At 41.7% G+C, this 12,983-nt stretch overlaps 1 protein-coding gene across 1 annotated transcript in view; it reads right to left on the reverse strand.

The window, feature by feature from the left end:
• Positions 1–9,698: 9,698 nt before the first annotated feature.
• MTPN (myotrophin) overlaps positions 9,699–12,983 on the reverse strand; it is a 36,315-nt gene continuing 33,030 nt past the window's right edge. Inside the window, exon 4 of the mRNA XM_065742718.1 lies at positions 9,699–12,266. Coding sequence (XP_065598790.1) covers positions 12,162–12,266 — 105 coding nt within the window. The 3' untranslated portion in view covers positions 9,699–12,161. The remainder of the gene's footprint in view (positions 12,267–12,983) is intronic.

Below are 12,983 nucleotides of genomic sequence, written 5' to 3' on the forward strand. Positions count from 1 at the left end.
AAAACCCAACAAAAACAAAAACTTAAAAAGGTGCCTTTATAAAGTTTAGTTGTGTCCCCCAGCCCCCAGGAATTTTTTCAGTATACTGCCTTGCAAATGAATCCAGGATGTTCCTTTAATAACTTGGAAACAGCTTGTGTGTAAGAGCAGATCCAAAAAAGCTGCATTGAAAGCTAAATGAAATAATGCAAACACTTGACAGCCTGGTCATCAGAGACTCTGTGGAAGCTGAGGTCAGCATCACGTCCACTATCCTAACTGAGCTGAAATATTCCTGCAACTTTCCTTCATCTATGTAATATAGACTTAACCATTTCCTCTATTCTCCATGGTGTCTACAAACCAACTTTGTCTGGTGAAGACAATCCATCTACAATGACAATCTCAGTGTATTTCTTTACTGAACACAGATAATTATGAAGACACATCTCACTTTTACATCTATCCTGACTGAAGTTTGTCTTCTACCTCTTCATAGTCTTGGGAAAACACAAACCCGTCAGTAACCATCAGTTCCTCCCCAACGGCTTCCTGATTTTCACTAATGCAGTTTAAAATTAGCATTCTATTTCCATATTTTTAATTTGATTTTGCAGTACCAGCAAAACATTAGAAGTAGCTGATGGAGCAGTTTGATTTTTTATTATTTGTAATGAAACTGCCTGTTGGGACAGCATTTGGCTTAATGTTACCCTACAAGGGATTAGAACTCATGGTACTCTTACAAATGTGTTCCAGAAAGATTCTGTAGAAGTTATTTATATCTGCATTAACTGTTGGAATTATTTCCCCCCCTCCGAGACCCATTCTACATACAAATACTTACTCATCTCTCCTACATCCTACAGACAATACCACCACAAATTCTATTGAATTTGTGATTCTAGACTGTATGGGAACTGCTGAATCACGGCCTGAACCACTGATTGGTCACCTGAGGTGAGCACCAAGTCAGCCATGGGGGCACAGGTGAAGGTGATATACCTGTGTGGGTGGAAGGGGTGGAGCCTAGTTCCTCCTCTCTCAAACCCCATTTAAGGGCTGACCACCACCAGGGAAGGATCTCTTCTTGGAGATCCCTCCCATGTGGAGTCCTCTGCGAGCCTTGTCATCTTAAAGGTGAGCCATCTTCTCTTTTGTATTACCTGTATAACTGTTTGTATAGAACTACTTGAAATATACCATCTTCTATACTATTCCCTGGTGGAGTATCGTCATTAGGAGTTATTTACTCTACATTTGGCGAGCCAGGCAGCTCTAACTAAATCCATAATGTCGTTTATTTGGAGTATATTTAAATGGGCCAAGGGGGAGAACGTTACCCCCCTAGAACAGATAATCCCTGGTCTAATTCCAGGATTCATGGGGTCACCCTACTATGGATTGGCATCCGTTATTGAGAAATGGGGACCCATGCGGGTTCCAGGGACTGCCGCTCCTTCTCCATCTTATTTGACTGACTACTTTGTAGGATTAGATAAAGACATACTTATTACCAAGGAGCGGCGGTTAGCTGCCTCTGCAGTAGCCTGGCCATTAGTAATGGCCATACTCAAGTTAGATGTTGCAAATGTTAATATGGAAACTGAAAATCAGTTATTACGAGACCGTATTGAGAAACTGGAACAACAGCTGGGTACGTTAACAACCAAAAAGCCTGGCCTAAATGTCCCCACAAGACAAATAAGGAATATATTGGTAGAAGACACCCCAAAATCAGAGGAAGAAGACTCTGATATGACAGGGGAAAAGATCTCTAAGGCAGATCTCGAAACTCCATCTATGATGGACCCATTCGAGATTCGGCCTATTATAACTCAAAAAACAAAGAAGGTACAGGATAGACCAGCAGGGGTGCCTCCTGACCAATGGCCCCCTGCAGAAACCTGCCTCCATGTGACCGCTCGTCCATACACAGCTAATGAGTTGATGGACCTAGTACAACGGTTCCATCAGAAACCAAGAGAAAGCATACCATCATGGCTCCTAAGGTTATGGGATGCAGGAGCTGAAAGTGTTTTAGTAAATGGAACAGAAATGTCAAAATTAGCATCTATAACGATAAACCCGGCATTAAGACAAAGATTATATGCAGCTGTCCATTATAATGAGGAAAACCATTCTATTATAGATTGGTTGATGGCTGCATGCCGCTTAACATGGCCCAATAAAACCGATATCCCTCTTAATACTGGTTTGTGGTCCTCTATGGAGGACCTCCAGACCTATATCAGAGAACTGGGTATGAGGGAGGCTCTGTATGCGGACACTTTTGAAAGCCCCGATACGGAAAAATTTACAGCGGGCATGAGAGATCTAATACTACAGCAGGCCCCCTCCCACCTATATGGGATGTTGGTTTCCATATTAAATCCGTTGGTGGCATCAGAAGCCATCGTACAGCAGGCAGCCCAGTTAGTAGCAGACTTAGGGGAGACGGAGCGCGTAAGAACCAGGCGTAATGTTCGTATAGTGGAAGATGCTGAGGCCTTCCCTATTAGAACTAAAAAGCCTGCTCCACGGATGCCCCGATCAGGCCCCGTACGGGTATCCCGGAGGACTATGTTTAATGATCTCATACGGGCTGGGGTTGCATTTACCAAAATTGATGGGCAACCCAACCATGTTTTGTTACAGCTGTGGAAACAGCTTAGAAATGATCAGAAATTTCGGAGTGCTCCCAGAAAATCGGGAGTACGAATTATAGAAAAAACACCAACAACAACCTGGAATTTGGCTGACTTTATAATACCGAACAGAAGGAAAAAATATCCGCAGGTGTCACAGGCTACAGTGCCTGAGCCACCTGTGGCAAAAGATTTAGATCTGGCAAAATTCATGGATTAACGGAAAATTCTGGTCCCCATAGGGCCTCTAGCTGTGACCGGAGGCCCTATGTAGAACTAACAATATTCTGGTCCAGGACAAATGTGCAGAAGGTGATGGCTCTAGTGGATACTGGCGCAGAAACATCGATTATATATGGAGACCCAACGAAATTTAAGGGTAATAGAGTGATGATTGGTGGGTTTGGGGGACAGACTATTCCAGTCACCCAGACGTGGTTGAAACTGGGGGTTGGGCGTCTCCCGCCCCGGGAGTATAAGGTGTCGATTGCCCCAATTCCAGAATATATCTTGGGCATAGACATTCTATGGGGTCTGGCTCTCCAGACAACTGTGGGAGAGTTCAGACTACGGCAGAGGTACATTAGTATCCGGGCAATACGGACAATATTGAGGGGCCATGCGAAACATGAGCCCATTTGTTTGCCAAAACCACGCCGGATTACTAATGTAAGACAGTACAGACTCCCGGGTGGACAAGAAGAAATATCAAAAACAGTGCAGGAATTAGAGAAAGTAGGTATTATAAGGCCTGCACACAGCCCATATAATTCCCCCATATGGCCAGTACGGAAGTCGGATGGAACATGGAGAATGACGGTGGATTATAGGGAACTGAATAAGGTCACGCCGCCCATCCATGCGGCCGTACCCAATATTGCCTCCTTAATGGACACTCTTAGTAGGGAAATTAAAACCTACCATTGTGTCCTGGATTTAGCGAATGCGTTTTTTAGCATACCTATTGCTAAAGAATCACAAGATCAATTTGCATTTACGTGGGGAGGCAGGCAGTGGACCTTTCAGGTCTTGCCACAGGGGTACGTGCACTCACCAACATACTGTCATAATTTGGTGGCACGTGACCTGGCTGATTGGAGGAAACCAAACAGTGTGAACCTATACCACTATATTGATGACCTCCTGTTAACATCCGACTCACTGGAAGCAGTAGGGGAGGCAGCAGATTCATTAACTGCCTACCTAAGTGAAAGAGGATGGGCTATCAATCCTCAAAAAGTGCAAGGTCCAGGACTGTCCGTAAAATTTCTAGGGGTAGTCTGGTCAGGAAAGACCAAAGTATTACCTGATGCCGTCATAGATAAGGTTCAGGCATTTCCAATCCCTACAACACCAAAGCAGCTGCAGGAATTCCTGGGTATATTGGGATATTGGCGTTCCTTTATACCTCATTTGGCGCAGCTGCTGAGACCTTTATATAGACTTACCAAAAAGGGCCAATTATGGGACTGGGGGAGAACAGAACAGGATGCTTTTCAACAGGCGAAACAGGCAGTTAAACAAGCCCAGGCACTGGGTATATTTGATCCTACCCTTCCAGCTGAGCTAGATGTTCACGTAACTCAAGATGGCTTTGGCTGGGGCCTGTGGCAACGTCAGAGTTCTGTTCGGACCCCCATTGGATTTTGGTCTCAGGTGTGGCATGGAGCAGAGGAAAGATATAGTATGATTGAAAAACAGTTATTGGCTGCCTATTCTGCATTACAAGCGGTAGAGCCAATAACCCAAACGGCCGAAGTTATAGTCAAGACTACATTGCCAATCCAGGGGTGGGTAAGAGATCTGACCCACCTTCCTAAGACGGGGGTGGCCCAGGCGCAGACGGTGGCACGATGGGTTGCCTATCTCAGTCAGAGGAGTAGTCTATCTTCCTCACCGTTGAAAGAAGAGCTTCAGAAGATTCTTGGCCCAGTAACGTATCATAGTGATGCACCAAAACAAACTTCGGTTGCTCCACCACAGAAGAGTCCCGTCCAGGAAGGAAAATATCCTATTCCTGAAGATGCCTGGTACACGGATGGGTCCAGCAAGGGCAACCCAAGTAAGTGGAGAGCAGTAGCGTACCATCCTGCCACAGACACAATCTGGTTCGAAGAGGGGGATGGTCAAAGCAGCCAGTGGGCAGAGCTGCGGGCGGTGTGGATGGTTATAACCAAAGAACCTGGTGATGGTATCCTGAATATTTGCACAGATAGTTGGGCTGTGTATCGGGGGCTCACTCTTTGGATCGCACAGTGGGCCACCCAGGATTGGACTATCCACTCCCGACCGATCTGGGGCAAAGATATGTGGTTAGACATATGGAATACAGTCAAACACAGAACTGTGTGTGTCTACCATGTTTCTGGTCATCAACCCCTACAGTCACCAGGAAATGATGAAGCCGACACACTGGCCCGAGTTAGATGGGTTGAGAACTCTCCATCTGAGAATATCGCTTACTGGCTACATCAAAAGCTGCGGCATGCTGGGCAGAAGACCATGTGGGCAGCCGCTAAAGCGTGGGGACTGCCCGTACAACTATCGGACATCGCTCAAGCATGCCGAGACTGTGACGCCTGCTCTAAGATAAGACCGAGGTCGTTGCCTGAAACTACAGCCCATCTTGCTAGAGGACACAATCCTCTACAGAGGTGGCAGGTTGATTATATTGGGCCTCTCCCTCGGTCTGAGGGGGCGAGATATGCCCTAACCTGTGTCGACACCGCGAGTGGGCTAATGCAGGCCTATCCAGTACCAAAAGCCAACCAGGCATACACTATAAAGGCACTCACAAGGTTGATGGCTGCCTACGGGACACCGCAAGTCATCGAGAGCGACCAAGGAAGTCATTTCAAGGGTGCAGTGATACAACGCTGGGCAGAAGAAAATAATATTGAGTGGCGATTCCACCTGCCATATAATCCAACGGGGGCAGGCCTTATCGAACGTTACAATGGTATTCTCAAGGCTGCCCTGAAGACAGACTCTCAGTCCCTGCAGGGGTGGACAAAGAGACTCCATGAGACCCTGCGGGACCTGAATGAAAGACCTAGAGATGGCAGACCCAGTGCCTTGAAAATGTTACAAACAATATGGGCCTCCCCACTTAGGATCCAAATTACGGGCACCGATAATGAAGTGAAACCTCAGATTGGCAATGAGAACAACCTTCTGCTCCCTGCCCCTGAGGACCTAGAACCAGGTACCAATAGAATAAAATGGCCCTGGAAGGTGCAGGTAGGACCACGATGGTGCGGCCTACTTGCACCTTGGGGGAGATTATTGGAGGTGGGGGGTTCGGTAGCTCCTCCGGTTATAGGTACATGGCCTACTGAAATAATGGTTAACACTCCAGTCTTCATTGCTAAGGGGACCCCTATCATGTCTCTGTGGCAGATCAGGACACCCCCTTTGGTGCCTGATATAGTCGTACAGCCACAGACATCGGGTCAAAGGGTCTGGTACAGGCGACCAGGGCGTGCCCCTGTACAAGCTGAAGTGTTAACCCAAGACAGGAATACGGCCTGTATCTTGCCCTGGAAAGCGGATCTTCCCCTCTTGGTACCTCTAAAACACTTGTATTACTCCCCATAAGTCTATGAATCACCAGAAGGAATCAAAACAATACTGCAGTGTTCCAGAGTTGTTATAAGACCATGTGAAGCATCTGGTGATGGTCTAACCGGGACTGATGACACGTAAGATGGACCTGCACTGTATGATTACATGCTTCCAGTAGATACCACCGAGCACTGGCCCAAAGAAGAGTTCGACGGATGCGCCGATCATCACTCATATCAGATTACATCAGCATGCGTTGCGACGGGCAATTATGTAAGCGTCGCGATGTATTGGGTCTCTGTATCAAGGGGAACTCACCTTATGGTTACTTGATCAGTGGTTCATGTCGTGAAGGGGTGGAGTGTATGGGAACTGCTGAATCACGGCCTGAACCACTGATTGGTCACCTGAGGTGAGCACCAAGTCAGCCATGGGGGCACAGGTGAAGGTGATATACCTGTGTGGGTGGAAGGGGTGGAGCCTAGTTCCTCCTCTCTCAAACCCCATTTAAGGGCTGACCACCACCAGGGAAGGATCTCTTCTTGGAGATCCCTCCCATGTGGAGTCCTCTGCGAGCCTTGTCATCTTAAAGGTGAGCCATCTTCTCTTTTGTATTACCTGTATAACTGTTTGTATAGAACTACTTGAAATATACCATCTTCTATACTATTCCCTGGTGGAGTATCGTCATTAGGAGTTATTTACTCTACATAGACGCAGTGAACGGTAGGTAAAAAGCTGAAAGATAGCAATTGCTGAAAGACAGCAATTACTTTCTGTCCCTTCTCCTAAGGGACAGAGTAAATCAGCATTAAAAAATGGCCACAAAAGCAGTGGGAAAGAAATAGAATAGCTGACAAATACGAAAGATGACAGTTCCATCAAGGCAAAATATGATACAAGGACTTCCCCCGCATTGAGAAAATGGCGCCCACTGACATTCATGGTGAATGTTTACAGAGAGCAAACAATGTCAGCAGCACAGCAAGGTGGTGGGTGGTGCATTTCAGCAGGGGCAACACCAGTGTGAAAGACAAGCCCCATTCTGGACAGACACACAGGTTTTTACTAGTGTAACATGCAGGCTCTTGTTCATCACTGGCCAAATCGCATAGCTAACAGTGGTGACTACAGTGAACAATAGCGTTTTGTCACTGAGAACTTGCTCTATCAAACAGCACCATTGTGCTTTTTGTATCTGTTGCAGTATCCACAAAATTAAACAGAAGGCATTATTTTAGGAGCAGCCTACATAGAGAAGTATCCCCTATAGTTCAGTAAGTAGAAACTTTAAGACATAAACAAAAAGTACCAGAGAGTTTCAAACATATTTCCAGTCACAGTCAGTACCGCAAGTGTACGTGTCAGCACTAATACTTTCCAGTAAATATACCTAAAACACTAACAAAATCTTTCAGTTGCTAAGAAGCCATGCTCTTTCCTTAGTGACTGAGGAAGCTCATGTTAGGACTCCTTTCTAAAACTCCACAGATACTTGAGCTATCCCATATCTATTAGGACAGGAATGGAAGGTCTACTTTGGAGTGCAAGAGAGGACTGAAAAATGACTGGCTTGCCTGCATCAGAATTCATGTAATTTTGGCAGTGGGCTTTCTGTAGGTGTGTGCATACGATGCTTGAGGATGTAATCTGGCATTCTCTCATTTCACTACTCTGTAAATTGACACAATTTAAACATACTCAGGTTTAAATATCAGCGCTCTAGAATTGTTTATTTCCCTCAACGACCTCAAGGCAGACAGTCATCTCCTAAAAGGATTTTGTCCTGTGTACTTTAATTGGAGGAACATGACCCATAAACATAAGGGAGTTATTACACCTTAAAAACAAATAAATAAACCCCATACCTTATAGGCATTAGTTATATAAAAATGGGCAAACTATAAGCGCCCTCTTATAATTAAATGTCAAAATAGTCACTAAATGAAACCTCTGTGTATGAATGAAAAGGCCTCAATTCAGAATTTCTGTGTTGCAGAAGAACAGTATTTGTGGAAAAAGGTCTGTAACAAGAGATCCAGATACTTAGGACACAAGAGTGGACATGTGTACAACAGGTGCTTTCCAGAAACAACGTGAAGAGCCAAGAACCAAAAAACTCCAGGACTTGCTCTTTTTTGAAGAAATGCTTTCCAAATTTCCAAATTAACACTAGATCACAACAGCAAATTACAGTAGCTAAGTGGAACTTTTTCTAGTTTAAAATTATTAGAAACATTATTTTGACTGCTAACACAAAGGAGAGAAAAACGTAACTCCTGGGAAAAGAGGTCATATCCACTTACCCAGTGGGATAGCACTATTTTGTATTTGAAGCCTTTTAAGGGACTAAAATGCTTTCCAAATAACACAGGTTCTTTATGTCTCAAAGTTAATGGTATTACCTTAGTGGAAAGCTGTTCCAAGATGCCAGATTGTAACTAGAAAATATTTTAAGCAAATATACTTTTCCCCAAACGGCAAATCATCCAAATGATTGCTTTCCAAATGGAACAGGCTGCACAGAGAGGTGGAGGAGTCTCCTTCTCAGGAGACATTCAAGACCCCCCTGGATGCCTACCTGTGCAATATCTTCAATATTATGCATCACCACTTAAAAATGAAAAATGTAACTACCAGGCTACAGAATTAATCAAAAGCTCTACATATTAAATCTCATTTGAATCCTAACTATCTGAATATTTCAGTAACTATAAATGCAAGTGAAAGGTTAGATGCCTCCCAGGCAAATATGGTAACAGTCAAAGAGATTAATAAAACACAAGAGCAAAAAGGGAAATAAAACTCCAGAAACTCACATCGCACAATTCAAGTTTATTCCATTCATTCTTGCAACACAAACTTAAAAATACAGTATCATTTAGCATTCTGATGTCTATGAACCATGATAATGAACCCAACTGTGTCCAAACAGTAACAATGGTGAAAAGAGGAAGTCAAATATCAAAATGCACAAAGCACTACTTTTCTTCCATCACTGCGTAGAAAGATGTTTATCCATTTACAAAATATAATTAAGACAAGTTCATCTCGAAATTTTGCATGCAACACTGCAATTGCTTGACCTAGGACACTCCACTCTTATCAGCCTCTTCTGCTAGTATTTTAATATTATATCTGAAAATGAAGTCTTATTCAGCTACCACATTGTCTTTCCCATTTGCTCCCCTTGACAGAAAGGAGCTGAGGGAACAAAATCCGAAGTACATTTTAGGTTGTAACTTAGCAAAAACTTCAAAGGAAAACGTTTAAGAACAGTGATCTTCCAAACGTATGTGAATCTAGTCTGACAATGTATTTAAATGCTGTTTAAAGAACATGAAATAATTTACAGTTTGGTACTTCCATCTAGTTAGGACCTATTCAAAGATACAGGCAGCCATCCATTATTTTTTTTTGCCCCACAATGTAGCTAGCAAAAAGGGAATGAAAGAACAAATTCAGCTTCTAGAGAATTAAAAAATAAATTAAAAAAAGCAAAACTCTTTTATATTTTATTTTTTTAAAGTCCTGGGCAAAATTATCAGTCACTTTTCATGTAATGCAAAAAGAAAAAGAGTAGTATTTCCTCTTTACAATCAAACAGTAAATGCCATCATTTAACTATCTGGAAAGGCAGCTTGGGTGTATACTATAGCCAAATTAACATTTGTCTCACCAAAGTTTGTTTGCGCTTTTTTCCCCTTAATTGAAGTAAGAAAAAATAAGGTGTTCACATAGCTGTAGAAAAACAGAGGCAAAATTACCTCAGTGAATCACCACAAGTTAGTACAAAGATGGTGTCTCTTTACTATGATAATACTCACTTAAGTGAGTTGAAGGGAAGGGCAATAAAGAACACAGGGAAAAAGTAAAATAAAATCAAAAACACCACAGCCAGACAACTTGATGCTAATAACATACACAAAAACTTGAATAATCAAGTTTTTTTTTTTCCATGTAAAAACAGATTGCAGTTTTCTAGACTAGTACTTAAACAGCCAAATATTGAACAGCATAACACGGAGGCAAATTTAATCCAAAAGATGGTTACTTTCATAGCTGAATAAAGAGTTAAACCTACATGTTGTGTTCACTCTCTTACAATGACAGGACAACTAAGCACTGATCAGAGATAAGATTAAAGAGTTCTTTAAATAGTCATTAAAAGCACTGTTCACCAAACATGCTTCATCTTTTATCAGCATCTCACCAATTTGAATTATTATCACTGATTTCCAGTCGCTCTGCTCTTCCAGCAAACCAGACCCAAGAAGCAAAGAGTAATTGCACTGTACAGTTTATGGCCAGAGTTGATTGTTTTCTCCACTGCTTTTCTTATGGGATGTGTACATGCAAATCAATTTCTGCTCTCATTTTACAATCTAAATGCAAGGCTTTTACATCTGAGACATTCAATAATAATATGCAACTTATTCAAGTAAAACTAAGTCTCCATTAAATACTCACGAGTGGTACTCCTCAGCCTATTTCTACATACCCTCTCAATTTCAACAGTGATATCGAAGTAATATCTGCTACTTTTAAGAATTCAGCATGAGATATTATATACATTGTCTTCCATATTCTGTATGCTATCAGAAAGTTTGAAATCTATACTCCAAACAAAGGAAGATAAATTTGTGGTATATGCTTTTGTTTAATAAAAAGTCTGTTTTTCAGACTTGGGTGAATCAGCAGTCTACATAAAATTCTCAAGATTGAAAGCCAGAATCTCAGACATTCCTGACAACTGTATGATGTGAGAGGAATCTCTACCACAATTTTTAAATAACTTCAATCACAGCCGTCCTAGTACTGTCATATTTAGTGGTAAAATAACTAAAAGAGAATAGTTCATGTGGTGTGGTTGCAGCAGGAAATTTCAGAAAAAGCCCCATACTTTAATAATGAGATTTAGCATTTCTTCAGCAAATTATGAAATACTAATTTTAAGATATCCACAATTAATAGTTTAGTCTTCTCCAATAATAAGAGTAAGTTAAATCTTCGACTTGTAAGACTTGTTGTTTCTAACAACTCAACTTAGAGAGTTTACAGGTAATGCAAATGTTTACCAGAGAAGTTCAGCAACAATATGCACCTGACATGAATGTCTAAGTAATTACTGTTCTTTTTGCACAACTTGATTATCTTTGTATACCAAACAGCTTGATATTTTCATATACATCTGTAGATTTTATGCTGACATGGTAAAGAAATTTCATCATACAGTCATTTTAAAATTAAGTACAACGATATTTTTAACTCTCTCAAACAGTTGCTTTAAGTCTCCATCCTGGAGTAGAACACACAAAGGGAAAAAAAAATCTCAAATTCATGCATCCAGAAGTACATTAGCAGATATTCTGGAGTGTAATAACACCATACCTCAAGTCATCTCTCCTGGATTACTCAAGAGTCAGAAAAGCATTAGTGTGACATCCAATTAGTCAATAAAAAGACCTGCTCTGGTAACTAGTATCAAAAATCCTCAGAACTGCAACATAAGCTTTAGGCAGAAGAAGAAAGCTACCCACAGAGAAAAGAGAAAAGCAACCCAGTCACCTACGTTCTACACTTCAGATTATGGCAGACACTAATAGCATGGGACTTTTGTCCTCCTCACAATTAGTTTCAAGTACATAGAACAGTACTTTCATCTAAAGCAATCTTTCAACGGAAACCTCAGTACTAACACAGGCAGTTTACAAGCCAAAAATTCAAGATCACCATTTCTCTTCTTCTGTTTTCACTAGAGATGGGAAGAGATTGTGCACTGAAAAGAAGTCCTAGAGCAACACTGTTCATAATAGTTTTCAACCCTCTCCAAACTGACCATCTTTGATACAGGCCTCTAACTAGTCTGATTCATCAAGAATTTCCCTCCCCCCAAAGTATTTAGCTGAAGAAGCTGGAAGATGCAAAGAGTGACAGACAGGCAGCAGTGTGAGGCCACAGGAGAGACATTTAAGATAACAGTCCATCCGCCAGAAGGAGAGTTTTGATTGCCTGGTTGTCAGTGGCTTCAAAGGCAGTTAGTCCATCTGGTCCTTTCACAGTCTTGTCAGCACCCTGTAAAGACATTGAGAAGGGCTGTCAGTTCATAAAGGTAGGCTGTATTAGTATCATTTACCTTGAATAATTACATTGATTACAGTTTTGTAGTCCAGTTTTCACGCAGAAATTAAATGGGCCACATTTAACTATACAGCATGCAGCTAACATTAATTTAAACAGAAAAAAAAAAAAAGAAAGTAACTTTCATCAAACAGGAAGCGACAAGATCAAGAAGTTATCAATTAATCTAGGACAAAACCAGAGGATCTTTGTTTCCAGCAACTACTTATATGAATGCAAAAATTTTCTTTGTGAACTTCCATGCACCCTATGGCACAAAAAGCTTTTTCACAGGCCAAATTAAACAGTAAGCTCTAGAAGAACTTACTTAAATAATAGCATTTTCTTTCTACATTACATCCATCTATCTAGGTTACATCCACCTAGCATAGCGCTTCTACTGGAGAAGGGAAAAAGTCTTATTGCAACTTGGAGAAAAAAATCACTCAAAATCTAAAACTAAGCAAGCTTTTTAAATATGGTTTGCCTATCTTAAAAACAAGAGAATGTACAAGGATACAACAGCTTACTTACACATCTGTCAATACTTCGTAGAGGATAACAAATGTGCCAATTGGGCAGTAAGAAAACAGTAAGCACAGAAGCAAACTTAGAACCAAAAATATGAAAGGAAAAGAAAAAAACAAAAGGAAAGAGTCACATTTGTTTGGA

Source organism: Cyrtonyx montezumae, unplaced genomic scaffold (assembly GCF_038088225.1).
Source record: "Cyrtonyx montezumae isolate F1298 unplaced genomic scaffold, pur_monq_1.0 scaffold_3, whole genome shotgun sequence".
Taxonomy (NCBI): Eukaryota; Metazoa; Chordata; class Aves; order Galliformes; family Odontophoridae; genus Cyrtonyx; species Cyrtonyx montezumae.